The sequence below is a fragment of the Acanthochromis polyacanthus genome, chromosome 17 (assembly GCF_021347895.1).
Source record: "Acanthochromis polyacanthus isolate Apoly-LR-REF ecotype Palm Island chromosome 17, KAUST_Apoly_ChrSc, whole genome shotgun sequence".
In the NCBI taxonomy this organism is placed as follows: Eukaryota; Metazoa; Chordata; class Actinopteri; family Pomacentridae; genus Acanthochromis; species Acanthochromis polyacanthus.
The window spans coordinates 19594583-19609279 of NC_067129.1; the positions used below are offsets into that span (position 1 = coordinate 19594583).

At 41.6% G+C, this 14697-nt stretch overlaps 1 protein-coding gene across 2 annotated transcripts in view; it reads left to right on the plus strand.

Annotated features, from left to right (window-relative positions):
* LOC110950632 (kinase suppressor of Ras 1) overlaps positions 1-14697 on the plus strand; it is a 31380-nt gene that overhangs the window by 3371 nt on the left and 13312 nt on the right. For both annotated transcript variants that reach the window (XM_022193333.2, XM_022193332.2), the window contains exons 2-4: positions 7030-7170; positions 11846-11993; positions 12091-12580. In XM_022193333.2, coding sequence (XP_022049025.1) covers positions 7030-7170; positions 11846-11993; positions 12091-12580 — 779 coding nt within the window. The remainder of the gene's footprint in view (positions 1-7029; positions 7171-11845; positions 11994-12090; positions 12581-14697) is intronic.

Below are 14697 nucleotides of genomic sequence, written 5' to 3' on the forward strand. Positions count from 1 at the left end.
AATGCTGTGAAAACTGTTCTGAGGTCTCTTTCCTGTGCCGATGAGGCTGTTATTCAGGCGGACTATCTCTGAAAGTCAGGCGTATGAACAGTACATGTGGTTACCTCCAGTTAGTTAGCTGCTTTGTGGCCTGGCAGGGTTCAGAGCTGCTATCTGTTGTATCTGGAGGATCAGAACAACTTGGAACCTTTTGTTTTGAGGCCTGTTAGCGGAGATAAAAGCCTCAAACTGCTTACTGATTTCAGTGGCTGCTCTGGAACCAGGTACTGCAGATACTTTCTGGTTTGTGGAACAGCTATAATCTCAATGGTGTACTTAAATATCATATTTTCAGTTATTTTAAGTATTTTTTTGTCCCGGTTGTTGAATTGTTTCTGGTCAGCGGTGAGTTCAGAGTGCAGCTAGTCAGTCTTACAGAGAAGTTATACTGTGTGTGCCATTGTGTTTCAACATCTGGGCTGAAGATAAAATGCAACTATCATGAACTTCTGACATCATTTGATTAGTAATGTCTTAGACAGCTCACAGGGAATCAGATAGGGTTTCTCATTTCCAAGTTAGCTTGTCAGTGCATCAGTGTTGGTGGCTTTTTTTGTGACGTGTTGATTTTATCTGTTTGTTATTGCGGTATCTATGAAATCACCTTTTTTGTACATCATATTTACAGGGTGAGAGAACAATGTATGAACAGTAAGTCTCACTCTTTATCTTAAAATGCACAAGAATCAAATCAAGTAGAATTGTGGGACTAGAAGTGTTTCTTAGTCATTCAAACACGGGAAGGACCATCGTAAAACAATAGGGTTTGACTAATGTGTTTTTTTTCAGGGTTGATATCAATTATGTATTAAGATAAAGATAAAATCCCTTCTGTCAAAATTTTTAAGAACACAATCTCAAACACAAGGCGTCATCGGAATGTTTTGTGTATTTAGCGCTTTATTTACATTTTTTCAAAAGAGAACTTTTGAACATTTAGCTTTCAAGGCTGATTGGCTGTCGTTTTCTGATATGCGACCAATTAGATGTACAAACTCCAAGAGTTACTACAGATAGTAAGAGGCAACTGCATCAGAGTTAAAGCTGCAAAAATGTAAATAATTTGTTAAAATAGTGATATTGGTAATTTGAAAACTGTTGAATATTGGATCCAATACTTGGACACTCAAAATGATGTAGAGACAGTCTTGAAAACAGGCATTAAATGTAATCGGATTCTGAAATTTAAGTAATACAGATGCCTTTCGTTGACGTGCAATTTTTTATCTGTTACAAAAATACAAGTGGTATTTTAAACTGAATTTACAGACATCTGGTCAAGTTTTGGTAGTTTCATGTTGCCTGCTGTTTAGCTGTTCTGTCTTTAACACCTTGAAGCAACAAGAAAACTTACATTTCTTATTGGAGAACAGTAAGCAGTGTCAATTACTTCACCTAAAGCCAGATACAACAGATCTGTTTTAATACTTCTTCCAATTTATCGTAACAATGTTTTGTTTTGGAAGGGCAAACCATAGGGATTTTAGATCAGTTTACTGACCAGGCTCAAACATGTCTATCTGTATCATTACTAAGAGGGTCTAGATGTCTTTCAACAATCCTTCCAGTTGATCTGTCTGTACATGGGGTGCTGTGTTCATCAGCAGTCTTACTTCCTTTGTCGTTACTGGCAAACAGTTTTGAAACCACATCTTGCCATCAGAGTGCACTTTCACTTCTTGCTTTAGCCCTCCTTGAGGTTTCTCTTGCCACATGCCTCCTGCATTAAAACTCAGCAAGATCAGGGACTTAGCATTTGACTTTAGATGGCTCTTTAACGTCCTGATACCCCCATAATTCAGAATTCCTTTCGATTTGTCAAGAGTTCCTCTTCAGACACGCAGAAGACATGTCTGACACAGTGAGATGCGAGAGGTGTACACAGTGTTCCCAGCGTCCTGAAATTCTAGCAAGCACACCGGCTTGCGACTGTCATATACAAGCGCAGGTGATCACATGTATCCTGTTCGGTAACAGAAGTAGCGAGACATAGATGTCGTTGCTACTAAAGCTGTAAGCAACTTTAATTCATGTGTTGAATTTGAGCAATCTGTGTGAGGTCAGAGGAGTTTGTCACGCTCGTGGCGCAAAGGGTTATCGTTCCCATATCGCACTGGAGTGCAATCAAGAGCGGCTTGAACTCACTTTATTCTCTCATTGAAAGAGCTTTATTATTCCACTTGAACTGTGTGTTTTTTTTTTCTGCCTTGCCAGTGAGAGGATAATGATACTGGCCTCTCAAATGGAGTGGTAACTGGTACTTCACTTTTCACATGTTAATCCCACTCAGCTTGGTCTCTGTCTGCCTCTCATGCTGCTGCAACTGTGTTACTTTTACTGTAGCTCCTCATGTATCCCTCACTTTTGCTTCATCACATCCACTTGCAAAGCCTCAGCAGCCTGTTTGTTTTTCAAACCACATCCAAATCAATTCACATGATCCACACCCCAACTTAAAAGCATCCTAATGACAGTAGAACTCCTGTGTGCTGCTTGTGTGCTGTGCTTTACATAATCTTAACCAATGTAAGAAATGTTGGGATGTTTGTTCACGAAAGCATCGTCTTTATCTTTTTAACCGCGGCTCTCTGCAATGATCGGCAAACAGCAGAGCGTCACTCTGTTTTGTCTCCTCACGGTGTTGGAGAGAGTTTGCTGTGCACTCGTGGTGCGAGCTGTTGTGGCTGCATCTATATTTAGACATCTTTCTTCCTACGCATTTTCAGGGTTGGTTGTTAAATAAGAAAATCAAATGACGCGCAAAGAGCCTGTGCGAGAAGGGAGAGCAGAGAGGAAAGGGGAGGGGAGAATCAAAGCCAATCGGCTGGGCTCCTTCTTATGACATGACAGCCACTGCATGTGTGTGTGTTTGTGTGTGTTGTGTGTTGTGTGTGTGTTCGTGTTGGAGGCCTAGAAGCAGAGAGCAGAGAATGTCGTTCACATGAGGGTCGAGAGGAAACAACTGGAGTGTCTGTATCAACGCTGACCCTGACTCTGTTTCCTTCATGTTTTTTTTTTTTTCTGATTGAACGGGAGGTGTAGTTGATAAGAATGGACTGCATGATGTGGAAATCAGAATGCTTGAGGAGTGTAGGCAGGCCTTGATCTATTCTTAAACCGACTAAGGATGAGTTACATTATATCCTGTAATTTTGAGGTCTGCTGTAATTTTTCCTTTTTGTGCAAAGGAGGCGATTTGCTGGCCTTAGCTCCAAATAAGGAGGTTAGCATCACGTGTCTGGTTGTAAATGGTTAAAATGACTACATATTGCATCTATGTATGTATGAGTATGCACGGTGTACTTCAATTATTGTACGGAGGTATGTAATTATGCACAAAAACACATATTTATGTAGGGGTGTGAGCTCGAACAAGGCCGAGGGTTGGCCTGTCTGACTAGTGTCGGTCGCTCAAACTTGGACAGACTCGCACCTTACGCCCAGTTACAGTTAGTAGAGACTCTATCACCTCCTCACCCCTTCAACCCAGCATCAACTTGCAGTGGTGGTAACAGTGATGGAGGAGGGGCAGTAAGCCATTGTTTCAGACTGTCAACCATGTAGCCCCAAGTGAATCCCGCACCCATGCCCCCTTGTGACCTGGCCTTCGCATAACTACTCTTCCATTGTGTTGTTGTCTTTTGACATGTCCTTTTTTTCCCCCCTCTGTGTAGATAAAATTATTCGTCAGCCTTAACGCAACAGAAGGTTTCCTTGCATGATACTGTAGGAAATGCGCCCTTGAAATCAATGCTAAAATTATGTTTGCATCATCTTTTAGCTTTGCTGCCACTGTGCTACATTCCATGTTGATTGTAAGCTTCCCCATGAAAAGACAGTGGAGTCTGCAGCTTACAACCGAAAAAATAATTAAAGGATTCCTAATCCTAGTGTTTCTTTGTGGCCGACAATATGTTCAGATGTGTTTTTCATGCAGATTATAGTGATAAGTGAAAGTCTGTTGAAGATTTGTAAGAGATTTTTGTTTCGCTTTTAATGCGCAACCCATGAAAAGCTCACCACTGATCAGCTTCTTCTGTTTTTCTGGAGCAGAGAGGACACATGGCTAATGGGATGTAAGATGTTTTGTTACTGAGTCTGATCTGACAGTAAGAAAATTGTTCATATTTCTGTTTGGGAGAAATCACCTGACCTTCCTGTGCGAATATCATTTTCTGGGATCGAGCATTGTTGCTCAGATAGGCCGTGCTATCCTTGGCAGGTGCACCAAAGTGGCTGTGTCAGCAAGAGCCTTGAGAAAACAATTGAAGCAGTAGGATCTGCTCCCCAGTCTGCTGTGTCAGGCCGGCTGCTGCCTGGGACTCCTCTCCCTGCTCCTCTCTGGTGGCTGACACACTGCCTGTCACTCATGTCCTCACAGCATTAGGTCGGTTGCCATGGTGTTGTTTAGCTCCGCTGACAGGTGGGCTCTGACGCCATCTCTCCTCTCCCTCCTCCCACCTCCAGGCCACACGTCAAACGCTGCTCTTTCTCTACTCTGCACCAAAAATAATATGCAACGGGGGCCTGTCATTATCTCGTGGTTTGCCGGTGTGCCTGACTCTGCTCCCAGCACATTACTGATATCAGGGAGGGATTTGGGGCCTCGTGTGCTTGTGTAATCCTATCCACCTTATTTATTAGGAACCATAATGGGTGAAGTGTGACTGGAGATAAACATGCTGGTCATGTGTTGCTGCTACTACAGCTGTTGTCCTGTTGGAGACACAGGATGACATTTGTATGTTGAGATGTATTGTGTCTGAGCTCTGTGTTTCACATGTATGGGGAAAATCCCACTGAAATGTTGCTGACGATTCAGAAGAGGGGTTGCTAGGTAACCTGACGTCACAGGACTGCACTAGTGTATAGGGAGGTAAAGCAGGAGGCTAGCTCATTAGCTACTTTGAGTAAGTGCCTCTTACTTTTGGCCACACTAGTGCAGATCTCAAGGAAATTTGATTTGATAAGAGCAAAGTGAAGCTCCTTGTCTCTTAACTTTCTAATAAACTGGAACATACAGTTTATCACAGCTTCACGCTGTTCTTTTCTGCTTGTATCTCTCACCTACTTAGTACACAGGATTATCTGCCAGTATGTTTGCATGTGTATATGTAAGTGTGAGGGTTTACAGCTCAAATGAGAGAAGCAAGAAGCTGCCAGTCTCTACTTTCCATCCATAGAAGGAGATGTTCTAACTTGCTGGCCTCTAAGGTCAGTTGCATTCAACTAAATGTAGGCTCAAACTGTGGAAATAATGTTTTTAGCCTTATTTAGCAAAGATTGTTTTTAGACATCAACATGTAAGGTCTTATATTTAGGCACATGGCATTTATTTTCATCTCAGCCAGTCAGCTTTTGTAGCATGGTCCTCACTTTTAAGTTGAAAAAGTCTCTTTTTATTCGTCTACTCTCAGTTGTATTATTCTGTAATACTCTCAGTGCAGCTGATAATTGATGCAGAGCTGAAAAGCTCCAGTCAGGGTCGACACGTCGAGCATTTACCTCCTCTTTCTCTCTCCTCTTTCATCTCTCCGGCCTGCGCTGGAGGTGCTTTTGTTAGCAGCCCTTTTTTTTTTCTTAACAGCCTCAAGGCCACACTTTTCAAGAGTAGCGCTGCTGTATGAGTTTCTGTCTGGCTGGCGAGTGGATGTGTCATGGAGAAAGCTGAATGAGCAGGAGAAAGACGCGCGCTCACCATTGTTGGACGGCCACTCGAAAGGTGCGCGGCAGGTCGAGAGCTAGCTGGTGTTGCACGGCTCATCTGAAGGTGCTGCCTGCTGTAATGGACTCTTACAGATAGACTGTGAGATAAGGACACACTATACAGTCACGCTGAGCTGCACAATGCAGGACGCTGCAAACTAATACCACGGTGTTCATTGTAATACTTACTCACAGGACCACTGCACTTGACATTGCTCTGGAAAGTATTGGAGTAACGTCTCATGGCTTTATGTCTTTGTTTGTAAAGACCTGGAGTGTTTTGAGTCCAAAAAGATACTGGAATAATCATTCACTTTGGAGCACTGCTGGGTTTGGCCGTTTTCTTTGAGTTTACTGATGCGTCCGACGTCATGAGACACGACAGTAAAGGTCGCACCAAGGCTTTAGTCATTAATGTGCTGATGGGCAGATGCACACACTGAGGGGAAGGCCGGAGTGGGGGCAGGTTTCTGTGCCTCATTTTACTATTTTATTAGTCTTCCAATGTTGTTCTTCTTATCTCCATCAAATTCTAAATGCTTTCTGGAGAGAATGACTTGATACAAATGCAAAGCAACTTTCAGAACTTTCTCATGAGCTGCTTTTGCAAGGAATTTCATCTCTAGCCGGTTGTGACATATAGTAGCTTTTTGTCCCAGAGTTAGTGATGAAAATAAAGCGCAGTACCTCTCCAAGTGGAAAATTGACTGGTCATATGGCTCTTTCCATCCGTCACTGAGAACTTTGATGCCGTTGAGCTGCCTCCTCCTTCCTCCAAATGGACTTATTTGCTTTGCCAGCAGCACAGATGCTCTCATTAGATGACCAGCTCATTGTTCCTCTGTATAATAATAGCAGTTTCTATCTAATTAGCTGTCTTGCACACTTGGGACACAAGGAAACAAACTGTGGCGTGTTGTTGCTGCAGGTACATCCAGTTTACAATGGAAGAAAGCAGTATGTGAGTGAGAGTCAATCGTGCATCTGGCTTTATTGTGTCAGAAGAACGTATGTTGTTGTAAATATTTGTCAGGTCAGTGTGTCATGTCACTCATGCAGAAGCAACAGAAGTGGGTAGCAATTGAGTTTCTGCTCCAAAGAATGGCATCCATATGCTGGAACATTTTTGCACCATCTCACAAAAAAAAACAAAAAACGTCCAGGTGTGACAGAAACCCTAGAAAGTGAATACCTGCTCTTTCTGCTGTAGCTGCTAGCAGACTGCGAGTCTCCCTTCTAACCTGTCCCTTCCATCTGTGCTGTGTTCTCTATTGCTCCCTGCAGGTGAAGCTGATGAAATACATCTGTAAACAGCTGCAGTGCAAGCAGAAAGTGCCAGAGACAGAGAGGCCCGAGGCCCTCGATAGCTACCCACGCCTGCGAGACTGGCTACGCACCATCAACCTGCGACCAGAGCTCATCGAGGTAGGTCACGGTGTTATGTGTGAATGCCAATGCTGTGGTCTGAGTGGCTGTGTTGTTGTGTTGTGTTTACCCATGTTCGGTGTGTGTACTCAGTCCCGCAGTTCACATGTGCATGAGGAATGTCTCACCAGTGGGCATCAAAATGGCTTTCTACAAGAGAAGCTCCTTCATTATTATGACCAAGGGAAGCAACAGATCTGAACTGAGTATGATGAATTGAATTTGAGAAATCTTTTTAGCTAGATTTTTTTAAATTTACAAGCCGTGTGTAACAAGTGTAATAAATCCAGCAAAGTGATTGTTGATTTCCTTGCAGATAGAGCAGACCTTTTTTACGCAAGCTCACATTAGGAGCTACAAAAGTCAATGGCCATTTATAACATGATGCCATTTTTGTGAGACTAGAGAGGGCTTTGTATGCGAGTGTGTGAGGAATTTCACCAAACAAAATGTTTCAAGTCTCGCATATCTTCATGAAAGCTTGTTACTGGATTAATCCTGCCTTTAGCTGAATGGAAGGGAGGTCTGGACGTTTTTTTATGTACACTGAATAATATCAAATTTATTTAATTCTTGATTCTTCCAAAGTAAGAAAAAGAAGTCTATTCTCTAGAATTGTATGATTTAATCTTGGACTGTTAGGAAAATCTGAACCAGAACTGATGGACTTGTCTAAATACATTTGTCTCATGGTGTAATTCAATAATGTTAAGCAGATCAGCAATAATAATTGCAGCATCATCCATCATCAATAGCTTTATCAGATGGGTTGCAGCAGAACCAGTGACAGATCTGACCCAGTTTGTAGAAGGCTGTGAAAAGTGACCTTCAGACTGAGACCCTGAGTTAGGTAGTCTATTTAATATGTGTGGGTCAACACTGATTGTCCTGCTCAGTTGTGGTCTTAATCTGGATCTAACCCTGATCTCTGACCTTTCCATGGAAGGGTAGGGGTCCAGGTGGGGATAAATCCTGCAGAGAGATACAAAACTCACTATTTGTTCTGGAAAGAGGCCAGTTTTCATCATGAGGAAACAATCCCGTTGCTGTGTGCAGTTTTCGTGTTAATGTAAGCTATTACTGTATTTCATAGATGTATGCCTCGGTGTTGGCCGTAAAGGACACTATTCTCTGTCACCATTTGACGGATCATCACCATACACCAGACCTATGCAACCATACTCTTATGTGCACTTCAAAAAATGCATTAGTTTCCTTATATCTTAGTTTTTTTCCTTGTTAGTTATTATATAATTTTCTCTTCTCTCACCGAGTCGCCCCTAAACTGTGTAATTCTTGTCAACTACCTTATGTTTTTATTGTTCTAGTCAGTTTGTCTTTGTTTTGTGACCTAACTGTGCCCTGCTTATTTTTAAATGTTTCTGCACTTGTTATTCTTTAATATGTCCTAAGCCGCTATGTGCTTTTTTGTTTTTGTTTTATGGCCCCGTTCCATATCTGATTATTTCTCTCGTGTTTACGGTTCAGTTGTGACTGTCTCCCTCTGTGCTGTTTGCTTCAGTTTAAACCTCATTTTCCTTCATAGAATTTAGCTTTGCGCTGGAAAATCATTTTTTGACAGAATAGTAAGTACTTATTTGTATGTCTCATATACTACCAGTGATATCCCAAAAGATGCTGAGCTGTCATGGCATGTCCATGACCCATTTAGATCAAAGATTATTAAATTGAGGATTTCTGCAGTGCATCTTCTCACTCTACAATGTGAGCGTTGGAATTATGTAATGGATGGTTGGAAAACATTGCCACAATTGTAGTGAGCTTGTTTTTTTTTTAAGAAGAAGAAGAAGAACCTGCTCCTATGCACACAGGGAGCTATTGCATAATGTTGTGCAGGCATGAGGATCCCATGTTGGCTGGCTTCTTAAATGAGCATGTGTATTCCTGTGAACTAATTAATTTTGTCTGTAGCTCTGCTAAGTAGCTTTATCTTGATTAAACCAGGGATTTCTTCTAAAAAATATTGCACTTGCATCAAAGCCAGGCCAATGTGAGACTATAAACTTGCCAAAATTGTTCAACAGCATATATATTTGTGTGTTACATAGAGAGAATTCTTGACTTGGTATGTAAATTGAGCAGCAATTAGATATTAATTGGACTGTGCATGTATATTGTGACCAGTGATGCTTTATTTTGGAGAGGTCTCTGTGCAGCAATAGTGCGTGCGAACCATTCTGTCCATGCTGCTAAAATTGTAATGTTGTTATGAGTGAGAAGGTGAGAGGGTTGCTCAGGCCCCACAGCCACTTTTGAATATCACATCACTCACCCTCGCCTGTGTGTTTTTGTGTCTCCGTGTGTGCGCTTCGTTTTGCTTATAGTGTACACATGAGTGTGGGAGGTTGCCCTAGTTTTGCGATCAGTGTTTGCCCTCTCAGAGCAAGGGTTTAACCCAACTGATAAGTGATTGCGTACTTCCCATGTGGGAAAAAAAAACATCCTAAACTCACTGGACTGGGTCATATTTCCTTTCGTGATCCATAAATTACAGTTTGCACGGTTATTTTGCTTGCTGTCATGTTACGTAAGCACTAAATAAATAGTATAGTAAGTTTATAGGTATCTGTACATGCAGTCTTAGTTTCTGTCTGCCTGCCCCTCATTTGTTCTGTCCTCATAAAAAGGCTGATATTCATGTTTGCTGTAATGGATCAAAATGAAAGGAGGATCTACATACTTTGAGTGAGATGTGGTAGCATATGGAGCTTAAGAGCTCATCTTCCATGTATGACATATTAGCTTTAATAAAGATCCAATCTAATATTTAGCTAAGTGGCCAACCAGAGTAAACCCAAATGTAGAGATCTGATGTAGATTCACTTTGCTACTGTAACAATCAAGCATGCAATCAGTGTTATAGTAGAAATAAGCCACAATAGTTAACAAAAAATGCACACAATATATGGTTAACCTGCTCTCCAGACGATCTCGTGCATAATGGTTCTTGTTTTTATTGTAATAAATGATTTCTTGTTTGTTTTAAACAGCCTTCGTAAGTGCAAATAATTACACATAATACACTGAAAATCATATAACAACATTACAAAAAAAGACAACACAAAAGCAACTGGACAGTAAGCTAAAAACAGTTAAGGATAGTTAAAGTCAATGCAATCCCTTCAGTAATTCAAATGTTTTAATTTTAGTAAAAACAACAGTACCAATGAATTTAGACTCTGAAATATATATACTGTACATGATATACTGTACATAAATAATCATTTGACAGAGACTAATTCGGGGATAGATAGAATTCCATTTTTATGTGGAGCTGAATTTTGCTGTTTTTTTGTTTTTATGCCCCTTTTCATACTGTGTTTTGCTCATTTACAATGCTGTGTGGCAATCTTTTTTTTCCAGGCAAAATAGCTCTAATGGTGCATTTTTTCCAAAGAAATAAAAGATATGTTCTTGACTGTGCTTCAAGCACAAACATTTTACCAAACCAAATAATTGCATTTATCATCTGTGCAAAAAAAGTGGCCTCAGCTTATCTTGAATATTGGTGCGCAAACGGGCAACATATGGACAATAGAAAAACAAATGCAGCTGGCCTTCCCCTTCCTAAATGGAATTTCCCCTATTAATTCAGACAATGCTTGTTTTATCCATCTAATCGCAATCCTGATTTGAGCACTCTTTTACTGTTTGCTGCTTTAAAACCTTCCCCAGCATCCTGTCTGGCTCTCAGTGGTGTTGCATTTGGGTACCTTTTTGTTTATTAAGTGATAAAACCTGTGACTCACTAAATGTGTCTGCATGTCACATTATACCTGTTATTTTATCTGTATGCATTTGCACAGAGAGACACATCCCTAGTATGACTGCAAAGCAAAGCAGGCTGTTGAGTATTCAGTTGCTTTGGTGAATATTGGCCAGTGTCCCTTCGTGAGTAGGAGGATCAGAGCCCATGCGAATTTGTATAATTCTGACTATCAGCTGCTGGGTAAAAAGATGATTCTGTTCTGCTGTATTCTCTAGTGAAATATATCCTCTTATTTCATTCCTTTCTAGCTTACTATTGCTACCCAGTCTGCACCATGTTGTGTGTGCATTCAGTCTGCCTAATATTGCACATGTTTACTTCCTGGTAGCTGCCTTTACTGCTGTAAAGATCATATTGTATAAGAAAATGCAGTATGATAATTCGCTGAAATTTATTAAATCCTAGTTCAAGCTTAATCCGGAAGGTTTGCGTTTATTTCGTCCCAATTTTGTCCAGACTTGGTCTTGTGCTTGCTAAGGTGATCTGGGCTAGAAGGAGATTTTAGGCCCATGTCCTGTTTTGTTGTTGTTGTTTGTTCTACACGCCTGTAGTAAAGTGAACAATCAGATAAGCAGACAAAGTCGTGTTTGGAATTCCACAAACAAACAGGATTAGCGCAGATTTCCAGGAATAGTGCATGTTAAAGGTTGAATAACCTGCAACATTCTGCCCTTTTTGCTGCTGAATTTCAGTCTCCCTATAAGCCGTTGTGTTGACACCACTACAGTGTGAAAAGACGTGCAACACAAGTTTCTTATTGATGGTGTACACGCAGCTTTCTCAGTCAGGTTGCTCCTCACTGATAAATCGTCTATATTGCTTTTGTGTTTTCTTTATTCTGTATAATTATTGAGCATCTGCCGTCTTTGTGTTGCTCCTCTGCAGGCTGTAGAGACCAAGTTGTCGCTGGATGCTTTACTGCAGATGTCAGGTGCTCAGGTGAGGGATACAATGCGAAGACTAGGGTCCAGCTCAGAGGAACGTGCCAGGCTCAGTGCTGCCCTCTCCTGTCTGAAGAGCGCCACTGAATCAGGTATGTGTTTATGGGAGCCTCCATGATCAAATGCTTCACTGTGTGTTATCCCTTTCTGTATTTGTTCATGTGTTTTTGTGCGTTTTGTCTCTGACAGGAGGTGAGCTGAGAGAAGACAGCAGCCCCTGGTTGTCTGAGCCCACCAGGAGGGACAGCGGCTCTCTACTGACCGCAGACCAGCTAACCAACCTGGGGATGCCGCTCCGCCCCCACAGTCCCTCGCCTCTCGCCCGCCCAGCCACCATCCAGTCCACCCCATCCACACCCTGCGCCACCTTCCCGCATCCCCGCTCAGGCTCGGTGTCAGCGGTGCCCACGCCGGATGCGCTCGCGTGCCACATCCACGGTGACAGCCCCCTCACAGATCCCTTCCCCATGTCCTTCGCTCGCACAGCCCGGCTCCACGGACACACCTCCACCCCGCCCATAACCCCGCCCTCCAAGCGGCGACACCGACTGAAGCCCCCCTGCACCCCTCCGCCTCCATCCCGCAAGGTGCTCCATCTACTCCCCAACATCACTCTGACGCGCAGCAAAAGCCACGAGTCCCAGCTGGGCAACCGCATCGAGGATCCTCCCACCAACAAGTAGGTGCTGAGCTAAAGCCGCGAGGACCGACTCGCTGTCACAGCATTCACCTTGTCAACCGCTTTTCATAAGTAGGTCAGATTGGAACTAAATGGGAATCCTCAGATGGCATTGTAATTGTGACAGATTGCCTCTGTTGCTATGTTAACGCAGGCTCAGGCACCGGGGAGCGTGGGGAAATGTCCTGAGAGAGGAGAGCTGCAGGATCTTTTAGTTGCTGGAATTTGATTCTTTGCATAGTCTTTCCAAATGGAAAATCTGCTGCATTACTCCATTACTAACAGATACGATCTGAATCAAGATCTGAATCATTCTCAGTGACATAAAGTATATTCCATCAAAATCCTTATAGGCAAGTCTCACCACAGAAACCATCTTGGTACCCCTCCCCAGGGCAGTAATTTCAGGCTAACAAGACCAGGCTCCCATTTAAATAAACGGGGAAAGAGCTATAACTGCAATTTGAATGGTCACTGGGACATAAAACCTGCATGTATAATAGAGCTGCACAATATATCATTTCAGCACCAACATTGCAGTATGCACATACGCAACAGTTACATCACAGGAAATGCAATATGAAGTCAGGCAAATCAACTCAAACACATCATGTTACTACTTTGTTCTCTGTTACACAAAAACAAAACACTGTTCCATTTTCGGTGACTAATCTACAAGAGAAATATGTCTAATAGAAGATAATTTACTCTGCTTTGAGGTATCATAGATAGTTTTTTCAATTCTCACATACAGGTTGTATATGTGCACAGCAAAGTAAGTGAGAAACAGAACAGAAGAGAAAAACACTGAAAAGGAAGATTTGGTTGCAAAAAGAAACACAATGTCAGTTGTATAGAAATATTTCAGCGACAGAAAGGACAATGTTGACCAAAAACAGGTTCTTTACATGTAAATATTTGGAAATATAATCATTTAAGTAATTTAAACCAAATCCCTGTGATTTTTCTCATCACTGAGAAATCAAATATCACAATGTTAGTTTTTTTCCCAGCATCACTCAGCCCTTATGTATAGAAACTTCAGATAAATCTGATAAAAACTGCTTAAAAAGTTGGTGCCTTAAATGTGTCATACAAATGTCATCTTTGGACTAATTTCTATTTAAGATTTTTTTTTCCAAAAGACGGAATTATCTAAAAGTCTTTCCCTTATAGTAGAGTATGCATGTATGTGAACAGTTTTTTATTACCAGTAAAGCTGCTGTTGATGTAGAACTAATAAGTTGATTTGAGGGATTTATTGATCAACGCAAAATCAACCAACGACCGTTCTGACAATGGATTAATAATACTGTCATTTATCAGCATAACTGACAAACATTATCTAGTTTTTTTAGACAAAGGAACTCTTCTTTGTGCATCTATTTCATGAGACAAGTGTGTAGGAGAAGGACAGACCAAAAGTCCAAAGTTTCCAAAACACCCACACGCTGTCTGACTTGCAAAAATCCATTCGATTTCAAAGTTCCGGTCTCAGACCTTTATCTGACATATCAATTGGTACAAAGAGAAGCCATTATAAAGGGCTGTAACTCTGCAACCAATGATATCACCCCACACACTATATGTACAAAAACCCCATCATCCCAGTGAATGACAATTTTCAATAACACGGAGAAAGTAAGAATTATAAATGATCCCAAAAAATACATAGAATGGGTAAAATCCTACGATAGAACTGCTAAACACCCCCCTCCCCAAGGGTCTCTATGTATTAAATTTAAGCCTGATGAGGTCTACCACTCACGTATTGTAAAAAATATACATGTATTTTTGCAAGTTAGACAGCGTGCGGCAGTCTTTTCAAAACATCATCTAGGTACAACTTCTCAGATCAAATCAAAAATGATTCCTAGCTCAAACATCTGCTCGATGTCTCATTCTCATTTCAGCCTCATGTCAGGACAGAAGCAGCTTTCCTCAGATATGCTCGCATTCGCTCTCTTACATCCTTTCACATCGAGCCTGTTGCTCCTTTGCTCTCACTGTATGAGTGGAGCTAATCCCCGCACAGATTCCCAGAGATTATGAGTCATGTCAAAACAGGAAGCATTTCCTAGGTCTAATGCTCAGAGGTGGCAAGACACACAATCTCT